General features: G+C 38.1%; 1 protein-coding gene across 1 annotated transcript; it reads left to right on the forward strand.

Moving 5' to 3' along the window:
- The first annotated feature begins 9,929 nt into the window (after positions 1 to 9,929).
- Positions 9,930 to 14,209, forward strand: LOC125233667 (forkhead box protein I1c-like). The gene is made up of 3 exons (XM_048139742.1): positions 9,930 to 10,172; positions 10,224 to 10,589; positions 13,548 to 14,209. The coding sequence occupies exons 1-3, from the start codon at positions 9,930 to 9,932 to the stop codon at positions 13,998 to 14,000; spliced, it is 1,062 nt and encodes a 353-aa protein (XP_047995699.1). The 3' UTR covers positions 14,001 to 14,209.
- Positions 14,210 to 17,379: the final 3,170 nt, after the last annotated feature.

Consider the following 17,379-nt stretch of genomic DNA (forward strand, 5'->3'; position numbering starts at 1 on the left):
CCGAAGTCCAGGCAACACGGATGATAAGTTGGCGAAAAAAGGCGAGGAAACCGATCCACAAGGGAAAAACTCACACTTAGACCCATTCACTTCCAACCCCATATCTCTAAGACGCGGTAACAATACAAGCAAGTCTCGCTTTACCTCTTCCGGTTTACCACCAATGGTACCGTCATCGAGGTACCAAATGTTAAGTGGAGACTTGAGTTCTGTGATAACTTTTTGTATTGCTAGACTGAACGTGAGGGGACCAAGCGGGTCACCCTGTTGCGCACCTACTTGAGACATTATGCAATCAGAACCATAAAAGAGGTTGGATGGTAAGTGGTAGACCTAGTAGAGGAAGGGGAAGAGAGATGGTATATATTCCTTAACTTCATTTAAGAGGGAATCCCTTTCAACCGAGTTGAAGGCGTTTTTTAGATCCACTTTAACGATTAAACTATCTGCATTCTCTGGATCCAAAACAAAAGTACGAACTGCATGTATTGCCGCCTCACAACCCAAAGGGACCCCAAAACCCACTTGATGTGGCTGAAGGTAAGAAGCCATCTGCTCTCTCACAGCACGGCAACCAAGTTTGGCGACTAGTCGCCGGAAAGTGCTCCCAATAGCTATTGGGCGCACCCCCCCTCCTTTTTCTTTAAAGCGCAGAGAGAAGCTCCGTACAAAAACGGACAGACTTCAGAATGTACCTTCCCGCTCAATAAAAAATTGCACAATTTGGTCAAAGACTCCAGCAAACGCACCCCACTGTCTCCAGCCGAGCCAGATGTCAACTCCTTCAAATGGTCAGGGCGAATGCCATCCAACCCCGCCGCAGTTCCACAGTGAAAGGAGTTTATAGCCCACGAAACATCCTCCACTTTAACTGACAGGGTTGGAGAGCTTACATCTGGTTCCGCTGGGAAACAAAGAGGTCGAGATGGTTCCGGATGCTTCGACTGCAGAGCTAAGAGGGTGTCTTGTCCTGGAGGGGCGATTGTGTCCTCGCTCATAAGTAGTCTGTGTGTGTGTGGATTGAGTGAGCACCTTCCGAAAATAAAAAAAAATATGCTGATCATTTAGTAAAAGTTCTAAAACAATTGTAAAACGAATCTCTGAATTTGTAAAAAGATAAATCAAAAGATACAGCCATTAACATGTGCTCACTCAGTTCTCACAAACTACCAACGAAAACAGTGAATATATTCATTTAACATATAATATTTATATACTAACATTTAGTAAAAAATAGGCCAACCTACCTCTATAAATATTAGATCACCTAGTGACGTATTAAATTTTTTACAAATAGTTTCTTATGCTCACTCAATCCACACACTTTTGAAAAGCCGAATTTTGATAAAAAACATAAGATTTAGACCGCTATTATATGTGTATAGTTTAGTAAAAGTGAAATGGGAATTTGTAAAATACAAAACGAACCACTAACGTGTCAGGTTTTTTTATAATAAATTTTTGTAAGTGCTCACTCAGTCCACACGTTTTGAGAAAGTTAAAAATGTAAATATCTTACGATTTGTAGCACCTAAGACACTCGAAAGTACTTCAACATTTAGTAAAAATTTTTACTAAATATCCACCATCTAATATTTTATATTCGTTGTCTGGTTTTAAAGATATTCAGACATAACTTTTCTCATACAAATGTATCAAGCAGGGTGACCACACTATGTCGGCTCCTGATTTTCCCCACCTTCCCATTGTCATATTGAGATTGGGGAGTTTCGTTCAATTTTGATAATAGTTTACCGGATTTGTAAGTGGGAGCGAGAAAAGAATAACTATTTCTCGCTCCCACTTACAAATCCGGTACGCTCATCTGTTAGCGCGATTAGATTACCAGGTTCTGGTTTCTTACTAGTGAAGTATTATATTCTTTGTTTCTTACCAATTATCATTCATGTCCTTTTTAATGCATGCATGTCGATATGGTTATTATCCTGACGTCGATAAAAATTACACAATACACATCATCACTAGGCCAAGAACATAACCTAAAAACAGTTTGCAGATGGATAATTAATATGGTATTAGTTTAATATTATCAAAATTAAACGAACGAAACTCCCCAATCTCAATATGACAATGGGAAGGTGGGGAAAATCAGGAGCCGACATAGTGTGGTCACCCTACTTGATACATTTGTATGAGAAAAAGTTATGTCTGAATATCTTTAAAACCAGACAACGAATATAAAATATTAGATGGTGGATATTTAGTAAAAATTTTTACTAAATGTTGAAGTACTTTCGAGTGTCTTAGGTGCTACAAATCGTAAGATATTTACATTTTTAACTTTCTCAAAACGTGTGGACTGAGTGAGCACTTACAAAAATTTATTATAAAAAAACCTGACACGTTAGTGGTTCGTTTTGTATTTTACAAATTCCCATTTCACTTTTACTAAACTATACACATATAATAGCGGTCTAAATCTTATGTTTTTCATCAAAATTCGGCTTTTCAAAAGTGTGTGGATTGAGTGAGCATAAGAAACTATTTGTAAAAAATTTAATACGTCACTAGGTGATCTAATATTTATAGAGGTAGGTTGGCCTATTTTTTACTAAATGTTAGTATATAAATATTATATGTTAAATGAATATATTCACTGTTTTCGTTGGTAGTTTGTGAGAACTGAGTGAGCACATGTTAATGGCTGTATCTTTTGATTTATCTTTTTACAAATTCAGAGATTCGTTTTACAATTGTTTTAGAACTTTTACTAAATGATCAGCATATTTTTTTTTATTTTCGGAAGGTGCTCACTCAATCCACACACACACAGTAGTCTGACAGCTCCCCTCAAATCGCCTTCGTGAGCCTTGGTCTCAATTAACCTAATTAATGGAAGTGAAGGGTGAGCCGCCACAACTTCGACGGGCGCTAAGTAAGAGAAAGCATCTATGTTTGCCTTAACTTTGGTGGTGAGAGATCCTGTGCTATCCGATTCAGGAGTTCTCAAGGCCCCGTAGGCGAAAGATAATAGAGCGTACCACTGGTTTACTCCGTTAACTGTAACACAGCTATCAATTATACTGCATAATTTATTAGCAGCCATATTCCTTGCCCCTTTCGGGATATGGCGGAGAACGCGGACAGACTTATTAAATAAGGCAAGTTGATCCAGGCTGCAGCCTGCTGGCGGCGTAGGGGCTGTTTGTGAAACATCAAAGTGGGCGACAGCATTGCTGGCTGACTGCAACGAACTAAAATGAGGAATATCTTTATGTTTGCGAGTAATGTGCGACTTAAGACCTCGAGATGTAAACAAGCGCGTCGAATCCAGACAGTGGGGGCACGTCGACTCAAGAAGGGAACTCATTGATTTGACATTATAAATAACTAACCATTATAAAAATATAACTAAAGGTATATACATTAACAAACACAAACATACATCACAATATTAACAACACACACAAAGAAACATAGGTAAAAGCACAACTTCACACGTATAAATGTCTATCACGACACGATACTGCAAACTGGTAGGCCGACGCGATCTGCGGCGGCGACGGAGGCTTTTGTCGTCGTTGTCGGAGCCCGAGCGCAGCGCGCTAGGTAAACAGGCCCAGGCTCTCGAGCTATATCACAGGCGTGAACCAGCAAAACGAAAAACTAGAGACGGCGTACGGCGTCTTGTAGGTCAAAGGTAAAATGATATTTCCATATTACGTAGATAGGTAAAACTGTTCACTCGTATCACTGATAATTTGCTGAGCACAGTTTCCTGATTCTGAAATGAATTTCTTCATTATTTCCAAATTAAAATAATTCTTAAATATGTTAAAACATTTTTCGTGTCAAACGTGGCAGCCGTCAAACTTTTTATCATAGTAATGGATTTAGTTTTAAAAATTAATCCGTACAATACTTCAGGCCAAGAACCATTACCTCCCTTGTTGCACAATATACTAACAAACTCGAGTTATAAGCCCGACGCCGAATTCTCGTTCATAATCCTTCACTTTCGGCCCTTAATACACAATGTACATACTATTCTGCAGGTATTCCTCTAGTATACCGAAATTAAAAAATCAAACGTGCACCTTACCGTAATAAACCGTTTGATAAGTTACATCAAGTAGTATAAAAACTAGGGGACGAAAATCACCCTTAAGTGTGTACCCCTAAAGTGGGCAAACATCACCAATCCCCTCTAGCCAATAAAACAATACAAATTGCTACCCCAATGATCCGCTAGAGTAGCGCGGCAGGTGGTACGACATGTGTCCATCAAAAGTGTTTGGCAGTAATGGCAGTAGACGATAGGTTATTTATTTGGTTCTGTAACGGTGGGTTAAATTAGCTATTTCACGATCCAATGGTTAAAACATAGTTATTTTTTAACTTGAAACTTAAAGGATCTGAACGGATCATTAGATCATAATAATGGAACGGAATGGAACGGATCATAATAATGTTTATATGTAAGTTTAGATATAAATGTATATATGCCTGAAAAGGTAAAGTCTCAGTGTAACTGAATGTATAATTGTATATTTCGACCTGCAATGTAACCTGATTCTTATATACAATAAAAACTTTGAACTTTGAACTTAGATTAACCCCTAACTTATGTGGCGCTAAAAATCTACCTAGGTACTGTACCGTCTATTTTTTTTAATATATTTTCAATAAATGTACATGGGCAAACTGATAACAAGTGACATAGCTTTTAGGAAGTTATACCTGCACCTCAGCAACTGGTGCCTATAAAGGTAACTGGATCGTTCGGGAGAAGAGCTTAATACACGATGGTTTTATAGCTTAATGGAAGCAATATACTGCTTTATTAGTAATTGGTTCTACTTATTATTGATTGTAAAGATTATTATGTATCTGAAATAGTTACAGCCTGAGTAATCAATTAATCAACTTAATGAAACCGGTGCCGTATGATAAATTTCGGACGATCGTTGATGCTTTGATATTTTTTTTTAGTTTCAAAGTTTCAATACTTTTAATCGCCGAGTCCTCAATACTAGTATGATGATGATGATGTGATCCTGTTATCCCTCACTAGGGACGAAGGGCTCTTAGAAGAATCTTCCACTTTTCACGATCCCGGGTGACTACTTCCAAATCCTTCCAACCTAGTCCACTTGCGCTACTACTAGTATAGGTAGGTACTTGTAAACTCGACTAACTGTACACGTGTAAGGTACCTATAGTACCGCTTATTTGCAAGCGGAAACCATTGCCGCCTTAAGTAGACTTGGCGTCGGTCTGTTCAGCAAGAGCTCTGGGTGTTAGGGATAGGGTTGGGAGGAGGTTACCCAAACTGTCCAAGACCCGAGTAAATGGGGAAATATGTTTCGAGCCCTACACCCTAGCAGAGGGTAACGGGATTTAAAGAGAGACCGCTTATTTCCATTTAAATGTGTAGGAAACTTTGCTTAAAAACTACCTACAAATGAAATCAACTCAGGAACGATAAAATACTTAGGTAAACAATAAATAAAAGTAGACACTTTAAACATATTGAAAATCTCCCCTTATAACTTGCCAACCGGTGAGTACAGTACCTAGTCAATTGTTGACTTCGTAAACATCCCTCCAATTGCAGTATGGTCGTAGGTTGTCAAATTTTTCCCGCTTTTTTACCGTCCCAGTATATTATACTTCATTCGCGAGTCGAACAATTGGAGAGCCAGTGAAACATGACCTCGTGAGTTCGTCGCACAATTCACAACTATGAACAAATTAGCTGAGTTTAAGTAAAAAATGTAGGTTTAGTGGCTCAGGCCAAGTTCCTTCTTTCAGAGGGGAAAGGCTTGGCGAGTCCTACACACCGTGCGTAAATGCTGCATTCCCATTTCATCAAAAAAAGGTACAAAGTGTAAATTTCAACGGTGCATATGACGATTCGGCACCTTTGCGATCAGCTGCTGTCATACAGTTCCCGCTCTTTCCACCCTTGCGTGGCAAGCGGAACAGTATGGCCCGCGCCAGACTCGAAAACGTTGACAATATGGTTCCCCTTGAATTAGGTAAGGTACACTTAGGATACTAATACGAGTATGAGCGTCTCCTCTTTAAAACACAAGAATAAAGACTCTTTCATTCGTCTCTGGCGGTTATCCTTATCAACAGTTAAATAATACTAATTCATACGACCGTTCAGCTCCTTTCGATCAGAATATCACCTGTCATAGTTCCCCTTGCGCGGAGAGCGGAACGGTGCCGCCCGCGCCAGGCCCGATTATTGACAATATGCTCCCCGTGAATTGCACTTATGCACGTCTCCTTCAATGATACGACCAAGTATCTAATAAGGCATGTGTAGTTTATGAGGACATATGGATAAAAATATGCAATACTTTACTTGATTATTGATATCTGATTATCGTTTTGTGAAAAAATTACCCTATCATCCTACCTACCTATATGGACAATTGGACAAACATAAATTATAAAAACCTACACACCAACTACAACTATGACAATAAACTTTTATTTTTAATAAGTAATCGCCTTGATTTCTAAGGTCTTTAAAATTACCACCATGTGCGTTGTGCGTGTTAATCGTAGGTACCATATATAAGTACGAGGGTTGTTCCGAATGTTGTTAGCTTCTCAGGCTCTACTCATGCTATTTGAATAAATGTTATACTATTCTGTGAGATATTTCAATACAGATCATAGCCAAAAAAAATTATGAGGTTAATGCGAATAATTAAATACAACTATGGAACAAATCAAATTATTTTATTGAATATTTTTTGAATTGTTGTTTTTCAAGTAGTCACACTACTATATATAAATTATAAACTGAAATAGCTATCATACACGAAAGAAAAAACGACAAGGCCCACTGGTGGCAGAGCCGGGAGTCGAACCGGGTCTTCAGCTTACGCGACTAAAGTCATTACCACTAGACCACCCGCCCGCTGGCCACCAGTGGGCCTTGTCGATTTTTCTTTCGTGTATGATATCTATTTCAGTTTATAAATTATTATATTTTTTTACTAATAGTTGTTTTGTATAGAATTTCTGACTTCTTAGAAAAAAGAACGATTTTTTTTCTATAATTTATCGAATTTGGTATTCAAATAGTTGTATAACGTGCCTGGATCCCCCCGGGATTGTTCAATTGCGTCTTTTTGCTATTTTCCATACATGAATTACTGGACGTACTTAGGGTTTATTTGATGTACTTACGTACTAATTTGAAACATCTGATATTCATGGTTTTAGGACATGGCTCATTTGTCACCATCCACTAAGTAACTAAGTATTATATTAACGTAATCAAGCGCAATTATACGTAAATAAACAGTAAAGTTTATCAATTAGTACCACCTATAAATATAATAACTCTTGCAATGAAAACTAATGTTATAAATCACAGTACGATAAAGAGTCTGAAGAATTGATCATAAATGTTCGCGTTGGTTAGGCGTCGACGCGTTCTAGTTAAACAAATATAAAAAATAAACTAATCTCTTTCCAAACCCAAATCTACATCACCTTAGTCTATAATGAATAATCCGTCAAAACAGTATAAGCAAAATTAATGATTTGCAAGTTGCGGAAACTTTCCAAAAAAATCTTAAATTTCTTGAAAAATTCACGAAACTTTCACGAAAAATCACTCACGAAGGGAATTTAAATTATTGAAATGGAAAGTTTTCATCCATACAATTGTCCATACAAAAGTATGGAAAGTTTCCGAAGTTTTCCTATGTGAAAATTTCAGAATTTTGGAAACGTTCCGTGGGCACATCACTAAGCAAAATACAAATCGCATACAACCGGAGCAGTTAAAAACTTTCGGAACAGCCCTCGTAAGTAGTAATAGTAAGAATGTAAAGCAGGTATGTAGTCTCAGACAAAGAAACCTTTTCTTTCACACGGACAAAGAAAACTGCCAGCCGAATCACATATAAATTAAGGGCATTTTCAGTTCGCGGACAGGACGAGTCGACGACCCCGTTACCACTGCCTACTTCCCCCAACGAGTGCATTCAACCCTTGACGTCAAGACCTTGTTTACTCTGAGAAACATGCTGGCCGACGATGTTGAGTGCTTTATAGCACTTTAATAGAGTGGACCTAATTTCACACCATTTGGATTCCGAGAAAATGTGAAGTTAAAAATCAGTAGGTAAGTAAGTATATGAGTTTTCTTGGAGACTTCAGTTGCCCAACAAAGTTCGCTGATTTTTGAATTAAGATTTATGATTGAGCCAGTAATGGTACATAAAGAGAGGTATTTGAGATATTGGCTGTATAATTTATAAAACGTAAAGAAAAAAGTAAAAAAAGGGCGAATATCTCGAAAGCCATGACATTTTCATTAAAGTCAAATTCGCATAATGTGATAGCTAATGAGATGTCCTATCACCCATTTTCGTTTTGGCGTTAGTTTTTAGACCTGTATATTTGACCCGCACGCGTTCAGTGCTGATACGATAATTAAAATTACTTTGAGATACGATAGAGATAAAACTAGAATTAGGAGCTTTCCTGTGACAATCGACTGGGTCACAAAGTCCAGAAAGATCTGTGGGACCTGGTCTACGAGCGACTGAATGGCATCAGGGGGCCGACTTTTGAGTCTCACGGCGTTCGAATTCAGAAAATTGTCACTGAAAATAATAGGCAATTCACCGTTTTCAACCGGTAGTGACAGTGAGACTCAAAAATCGGCCCCCAGATCGCACAGGATAGGAGCGGATGAGATGGCGAAGTCTACTGTCGGAGGCCACTGTGGGTTGCTAAGCCAGATCAGTAAGAATGGATTAGGCGGATCCCATCCGATTTCCACTTCCAATTTTTCATCCATTATTCCTTATTTCTCACCTCACTACGGAAAAATGCGAACAACGCTACCGTAGCAATAACCACCCCGATACGGCATTATCAAACAACTTCTGCGCTAAAAGGCTCGCATTATGCGTAGGTGAACCATGAACCATTGGAGGAAGCCCGCAGTCTCGGTGATAAGACGATAGCCGTGAGTGGTGACAAATTGTGCCTTATGCGGGCGCCGCCGGGGAACGTCTACAGACTTAATAGCAAACCAAGTTTTTTAATACCAGTGTGTACGCAGGTGGGTAAACATTTAGTTCTCGGTTTTTAAATCTAAGGATAGTGGAAAAATTTACATATCCGGCAGGACTCGAACCTGCAACCTACTGCTTTGTCGGAACAGGAGCTAAGTTGGTCATAGCGACTGCTCCGGCAAAGCAGAAGGTCGCAGGTTCGAGTATTTACAGCGAGCCTATTCCATATCTAAAAAAGCTTCAAGTTCACTTCAAGTAGAGACGACTCGCTGAATTAAAAAAAAGAAAGGTTCTAAACAAGTCGATGTTCGACCAACAATGAGAGATTCCGATGCATCAAAAAGTGGAAGCTGCCGAGTTCATAGAATCACCCTTACACCCTCGTTCTTCAAAGCGGAAAAATATCGATCGTACGAACACCTGTTCGCGGTACAATGGGGGAGCGCACCTGCCCATACTACCACCACAATCCACCGCGCCGCCGGCCGCGCGAACGTGCGCTGACCGCCTCCACGTCACGTATCGATCCGCTGACCACCACGCACTGGCAGGTTATACCACCATTACCACTGCCCAGCAAATCATTCTAAATTCAAAAATTCTAACGGTTCGTTCGGTTTTCAAAAACGACAGTTGCGACAAACGTGATCCTTTCAACTCTATTTACGAAGTGCAACCAGTTTTACGCGATTTTTACCAAAATAGTTTTTCATTTCAACGCAAGCACTTTAGAATTCAATTTATTAAGACATATTAATTAATTTGGTGGCGCAGCAGTTGTTTTCGTATTTCCTAGTACTACGGGCCGTCGTACAAAGCTAACATTGGAAAGAATTACTTATTAATGTCGTCTATGATTCATCGACAATGACTCATCGGTTTTTGCTGTTCCAGTGATGTGAAGCAACCATGCACATAACCTCGGGTCTTTCGCCGGCGTCGGGTGAGATGCTAGACACTTCTGTCTTGCAGCTGTACGGGGAGGCCGGGGACCAGTGCGGCTACTTCTCCGTCGACCACACCGTCCCCGAGTCCTCGCACACCGTGGAAATAGAATACGTTTACGAACAACCAGAAACCTACGCGCAAAACTATGATTTTGAACCAGTTAAAGTTCCTGAAGTACAAATAAAGAAGGAGAAGGAAGTACAAGTAAAGAAGGAGAAGGAAGTACAAGTTAAGAAGGAAGTGCAAATAAAGAAGGAGAAATTAGTAGTTGATGATGAGCAAGAAACAGATTTGACTAATTTAACATGGCTGCAGAACATTACGAATATCATGGCGATTCCACAGTTCCCGATACCGCCAGTCTCACCCAGTCCTCCAATTAAGTCACCGCAGACGACAAGACTGCAGAAGTTTCACCAGACTATAGCAAAGTGTCAAAGGGATTTTATGGAGAATAGGGAGGAATATCAGAGAAATAGCGAGAAGAAACCTCCTTACTCGTACAGTACACTCATTTGCATGGCCATGCGGTACAACGATGATAAGATGACGCTGTCGGCCATATACTCGTGGATAAAGGAGAACTTTAAATACTATAGGAATGCTGATCCTACTTGGCAGGTGAGTGGGGTTAACTTGAACTAGTAGAACCGCTAACTGAGAACTTGCATTCCCTGAAAACTAACGCGCACCCTCGTGTTTTCTTTTTGAACTCAATCACACCCATTAATTATTTATATGCGTTAGGTACAAGCACTTCCCTTAACAAACCAAATAGCAGTTCAACTACCCTAAAGTTACCGTTACCGCTATATATTGTTAGTTGTAGGTACCTTATACTGTGTATGCATCGACTCGAGTGGCTATATTTAATTTAGTTATAAATCTGTAGTATTTCATAATAGGTACCGATTATATTACTAGGAAATTGCATCAAATTAATCAATACTATCAGCCTTTAAGTAATTTTATGACCTGTCAATGGCCATCTATTTCTAGATGGCCGCGTCTCATCATCATTTGTTCCGTATAATGCTTAGAAATGTTCCTCCAATAATAGTTATTTGTTTTACAAGGGGGCAAAGTAGTTGTTTAACCGCACGTGCCAATATTGATACCCGAGTAAGCGAAAAATTCCATATAGACCCGCGAGCGTAGCGAGTGGTTTAAAAAGTGGAATCTTGAGCGTTGCGAGGGTTTCAAGGCACGAAGGTTAAACAAACTTTGCCACCGTGTGAAACATAAAATATTGACTAGAAAACATGAAATCAAATCAAATCCTTCAATGAATTTAATATTTATGACTCAAGATCATCATTTATAAGTAAAATCTACCAGCCCGCTTAGACATCAAGTTAAAATTTGTATGAAATTACTTTGCACTCTTGTGGATAAAATGCAATTTTTCTATCTGTTTTCGAATAGCAAAGAGAGCCTTTGCCAGTGGGGATGGTGAAAAAAATATAAAAGGTCATAGAAAGTTCGGAATATTAATGAACCTAAGGGCCAGTTGCATCTACCACATTTGACAGACACATTAATCACGCAGCAGACGACTATGGAGCTTCCCATACTATAAAATTTAACGAACGCTTAAGTGTGTAATGGGGTAATTTGACAGATTCTGAAAATTCTCCCTGCTCTACCCCCTCTTAAGAAGACCTTTTCTACTGAGTAACAATACCGAAATGTTTTTTTTTTAATTGGCAATAACTCTGAATTTAGACGAAATCTAGAAAAGTTTATATGACATTTTAGTCTTAAAATGTGACCAAGAATATGCCGTTAAAGTTATATGGGTTCCTCGCGAGCACCTTATTCCGTGTTTATTGTATAGATCCCGGACATCCTATAAACAGATGTTGCCAACGGTGACAGACGGTTTGATGCAACCGGCCCTTAGTGGATTTCTCAAAACTGAGTAATTTCCCCCTACTGCTCTAGGTATACTGACTTACTGACCGACTACCGCAAAACACCTAATTCGTCGAGTTTTATTACAGTTAACTTAACTCACGATGGTGATGAATAACCGCTATAATGTCAAATATGAAATTATACCTCTACATATACCTATCTTTAAATTATACATAATTATACTCGTAATCGTATATATTTTAGGGTTCCGTACCAAAAAGGTACAAAAGAAACCCTTATGGCGCCGCTCTGTCCGTCTGTCTGTCTGTATGTCACATTACATAATATCTCGAGAACTACTTATGCTATCGATATGTAATTTGGAATAGTTATGAACATTGTTAACCTCTACAGATTGAAAGTATTTTTTATAAATTTATAAATTTTAATGATAGAAAATGGCCAAAATAAAAAGGAGGCAATCTGTAAATTTCAAGTGACTAGGTGGGGTATCGTTAGAAAGGAACATGGATTTAAAATTGGGCATTTTATAAAATACCTATAGGTAATCTATCACTTCTCCGGGACTCAGCATTAGCACGAGGGGTAGGTAAACAAGAACGCTGTTCCCATAACAACGGGTTGGTGTGATGAAAAATGCTGTTTCCCTCGTGTAACCCTCGTGGCTTGCAACAGTTGCAACCTCTACAGCGGTTTACGAAAAATTAATTTTGTAATATTTTCGTGCCCGAGTCACACCTCGGACACTGGCGATAAAATATATGAAAGAGGCGCGTTCCTAATAGCACACAGTCTATGCTCGTGTAGGTGAACGCGTATTATGCTTGTATGAGTGAAATATGACAGGTCGACTATTCGCGTTTTTGACAGGCGGTAACTGTGAGGTAATCGGGTGGGCGGCACTTTCAGCGGGGAGCGGGGGTGGCCATACTGTACAATAGTACTCTTTATTATACTGTGCCCGAGTAGGTACACGTGACTATCAAATTGCTAAGAAGAATTAAACAACTATGCTTCCTAAAACTAATAACTATTTATTAGGAAATTTCGTAGCTCCAAGTTAGATAAGTACTGTTGAAACTATCCCTGTGTGTTATCTGACCGGGAGCCCCTATTTAATAAACGTTAAATCGGCATGCGATTAGATTACGCATACCTAATTGGTAATATCAGGCAGTGTGTCAGCGTGGATTTTATTTCGAGTGGCCGATGAGATATGGGAGTTCCCATCCCAAATATCGAAAGGATATGATATGATTAAAGTACTTAATTTTTTTTTTATACTACGTCGGTGGGTAACAAGCATACGGTCCGCCTGAAGGAAGTGACCGCTTTCCTTCAGGCGGACCGTAACCTATGGACGCCTGCAACTCAAGGAGTGTCACATGCGGGTTGCCAACGCATTAGAAACTTGTACACTCCCTTTTGCTGTGTTAACTAAACAGCAAAAAGGAGTGTATTTATTACGCTTCTATTTTTGTGCTAATGTTTTTTCCTGAGTTGACTGGCCGATTCGGGCAATGCTTATAATATGTCGCATCGATAAGACACTAAGTAAGTAATTGAAATGACACTTTTGAAGGAATTACATAACACGATTAAAAATAAAAAGAGATATGTTTGACTCTTAGTGTCTTTATGTTATTAATATTAAGTTCTTGGGCCACGTGTCTATTTAAAACCATTTTTCTCTTTTTCCAGAACTCAATAAGGCACAACCTGTCACTAAACAAAGTATTCGTCAAAGTCGCCCGTTCCAAACAAGAACCCGGTAAGGGCGGCTTTTGGAAACTAGATCTGGGACACCTCAAGGGGAACCAGCGTATCTCCAACAGGCCACATAAGAAGAAGAAGGCCGAGAGTACAATGATGGTAAAAATAAATGAAGATCGGACAGCTGTCGCGAACATACCACACGTTGGCGGATTAGGCACTGATATGGGACATGCTGTGACCTTACATCTGCCTGAGTTTGTTAGTCTACCTTTGCCTGACATAGAGCTGGACAATCATGTCGGAGCCAACGTGATCGTGGAGCCAGTGGCGCCCCCTCCGTTGATACAGGAAGACGACTTGAGCTCTCTGCTGCTCAATCCGACGGATTGGGACGATTTGCAGTTGGACATGCTGGATAACTACCTCGACTTCAAATAAAGGTAACACTGATGAAAATTGAGATCTTTTCAAAATTCCACTTTGGATGGACCCAGGTAGTGGTCATTATGCGGAAAGGAGCTAAGAACTTAATACTTTCTTTAGATGACAGAGTAAAGGTACAACAGTAACTGTAACCTTATATTTATAGGTACCTAAAATTTGCGAAAATCTTTATATAACATGGCCTTCTCGCGGTAGATTAATATGTAAGTACCTATTGTTTATCGGAACTATTTCAATTATTGTAATTGGGATTTAACGTTTGTGCCTTCGAGTTGCTTAGGTAGTTTCGGCAGTGGTAACTTGTAAAAGGAAGAGTCGCGGAGACTTTTCCAGATAGGAAATATAATAAACATTTTTTATAGAATTATGTGTAAGAATGAATTTATGGTTAGCATCGAAAAAAAACAACAACAACTTTTTGTGATTGTTGGTATTTGTCGTGGTAGATATGTATAGGAACTGTCCCAATTTTAAATAGTATTTTATCTAGTGTCGACTTAGTCTAAGGTCTTCTAGTCAGAGACATAAAAAGTAAGAATATCCTCATGATTAAATTTCTTTATAAGTAGTATGATAGACAACTTACATAGGTTATGTATAATATTTTCTGTTTTTTTTTTCTGTAGCTACTTATGAATTAATGTTAATATAATTTCTGTTAATGTTAAAAAAGTTTGTTTACGCTTGTAAAAATGCAGTAAAGCACAAATATGATTTCTACGCAGTGTTAGATGTAAGTGTAACTTATAAGCTCAAATGATGCATAATGCCGTCCAAATATAATAAAATATAACGTTTATTTAATGTTACAGTTGCAATACGAAGTATTAGTGTGCTCAAATGATCTTTAGATCAAAAATGAAACGCTCAGTATTTAAAAAACGGAATAAAAACATTCATGAGGGTAAATAATGATTAATGATGTTACAAGTTTTTTATAAAAGAAATTTTAATTGACCTTGACAAAAAAAAAACGAAAAAACACTAAGATGCATTTCGCTTGTACAACAGGCAAGCAAGTATGGTCGCGCGATAAATGGTACAACCATGGTACAACATTTGGGGATCGATTTTTGAATTTCGAACGCACGAATTCGCCGTTCGAATGTCTGTGGAAAACGACGGAATTCACGGAATGCTATTTTTGAAAAAGGACAGCTAGTAATTTTAAAACTAAAGTAAAATCCATAAACCTACGGACCAAATTGACAAGTAAGTGTGAAGGAATGTTGCCACAGTTTGGCCAGTGTCGTTCTTATCGATATTAAAATTATTATTACATCGTAGATTTAAGGTGCACCCAGACGGGACAATGAAATTGGCAATTTGATCGGCTAATCAATATACCAACTTTTTCTGTGATTTCGACAGATCAAAAGGTCTGTAGACCGCTAATTAGAGATATTTTTTTTATTTCGAAGCAGCAATAATATTATTCGAAAATTATATAGATATTTATGATATACTTGCCATAGCGTGACAGATAATTTATTATCGTCGGACATGGCATTTTATTTTTTACCTACAGGCTCGGAAACCTTTTTATGTTTTAAAACTAGTGGGTAAAAATGCATGGTATTCATCCACTACCTCGAAGATACATAGAACAAACCAAAATGTGTACCTCTTATTTGAAACTCATATACTTATTATTGATTTAAACTTGTCTGTTGTATGTACTTTAAAACTTGTCGATATATTGTTATCGACATATACCCTTCCCTATTTTAATTTTGCTGTTCCTGGTATCATTTTACCTTTTTTTTTATACTACGTCGGTGGCAAACAAGCATACGGCCCGCCTGATGTAAAGCGGTCACCGTAACCTATGGACGCCTGCAACTCAAACAGTGTCACAAGCGCGTTGCCACCCTATTAGAAACTTGTACACTCCCTTTTGCTGTGTTAAGTACACAGCAAAAAGGAATGTACCTGTCAGTCATTTGTCAATTTAGTCCGTAGGATTATGAATTTTACTTTAGTGTGGTAATGACCACTCATTTTCGATTCTGTTAGTAGATTTTAAGACGACGATACAGAAGCGAAAATGCTAAAATGGAAAGGAGACCCCCTTTCAATTTGGGAATTTTAGTTAAATATAGTAATGTTATTTACTAGATTTATCGAAAAAAAATTGTCTATTAAGAACAACTCAGTTAAAAGATATTGCGAAATTTTTTTTAAAATCGAGGTTCCGCTCTCGACTGTTTCCTCCTTCAAAACTTAATCAATCGGAACGAAATTTGAGAATCTGAATAACAATGAAATAATCTGTGTTGGACCGTTTAGTTTTTTTGGCTAATTGTTACCAATCTTGAGTATCACACCTTTTTTTGCGCAATAATGAAAAAGGCCGTTTTCGGAAATTTTTGATTGGCTCTAGCGTCTTTAAAAATAAAAATATCAAAAAAAAATCAAAACGGTCCGACACAGATAAAAATAATATTAATTTGTTTTGAAAAAATCATTGCAATATCTTCAAAAACCAGGAAGGAAATAGTCGAGAGCGTTTGTATGGAGAATTGACCCCTCCTGTATAGGTAGTCTTAAATCGCTAGTAGTGGAGATATTATTGAACGAATTTCACGAAATCGAATGGCCGAGATTCAAAAATCGGTTCCCTGGCCGTATATCGTACTTACAAATAATGCAATAGGGACTGCCTGATGTTTTATTATTTACCACATTACTTGCCTGCCAGAAAACATAAACCATAGGTTAGAAGTTGATAAAGCTTCTAATTTAAGCATAGTTTTGAGACTAAATTTATTTTCAAATATTAATTTACACTTATTAAGTATACCTATTCCATAAAACAGAATTTTAAAATCTAGCGCTTTATGAATTACAATAAGGCTTAACAATTTTCAGGCCTTTCTCGAAAGACTTCAGCGATTCGCATTCTAAATCCTAAGTCGATGACTTTCACTCGATATAACAAAAAAATCACGAAGATAGGACGAAAGTTTCAAAAATGGTCTTTATAAATCTTGCACAAAACCTACAAATGTAAAAGTTAAGTACATCGGTAGGTAACATAAATCATGCCTGAGAAAACTCAGCGGTTACTTTTTATTATTATAATATATGTATTACTATTTGTGTAATATTCTCTAAATTTGCATAGAAGATAACTTATTCTCTACGACGTAGATCGAGTGGGATGCTACGGGTTTATTGAATAAACTCATTAAATCTGTTTACTACGTCGTCCATTTCATAATGTGGCACCCTTAAACCCTTGAGAAGAAGGATTGCCACGTGTCCCATTTATTTAGGGGTACGTGACACGTGTACAGTCGAGTTCATAAATATGTGTACATTTCTTCACCTTAACTCGAATAAGGGGAAAAAATGTACACATATTTATGAA

This window comes from Leguminivora glycinivorella, chromosome 14 (assembly GCF_023078275.1).
Source record: "Leguminivora glycinivorella isolate SPB_JAAS2020 chromosome 14, LegGlyc_1.1, whole genome shotgun sequence".
Taxonomy (NCBI): domain Eukaryota; kingdom Metazoa; phylum Arthropoda; class Insecta; order Lepidoptera; family Tortricidae; genus Leguminivora; species Leguminivora glycinivorella.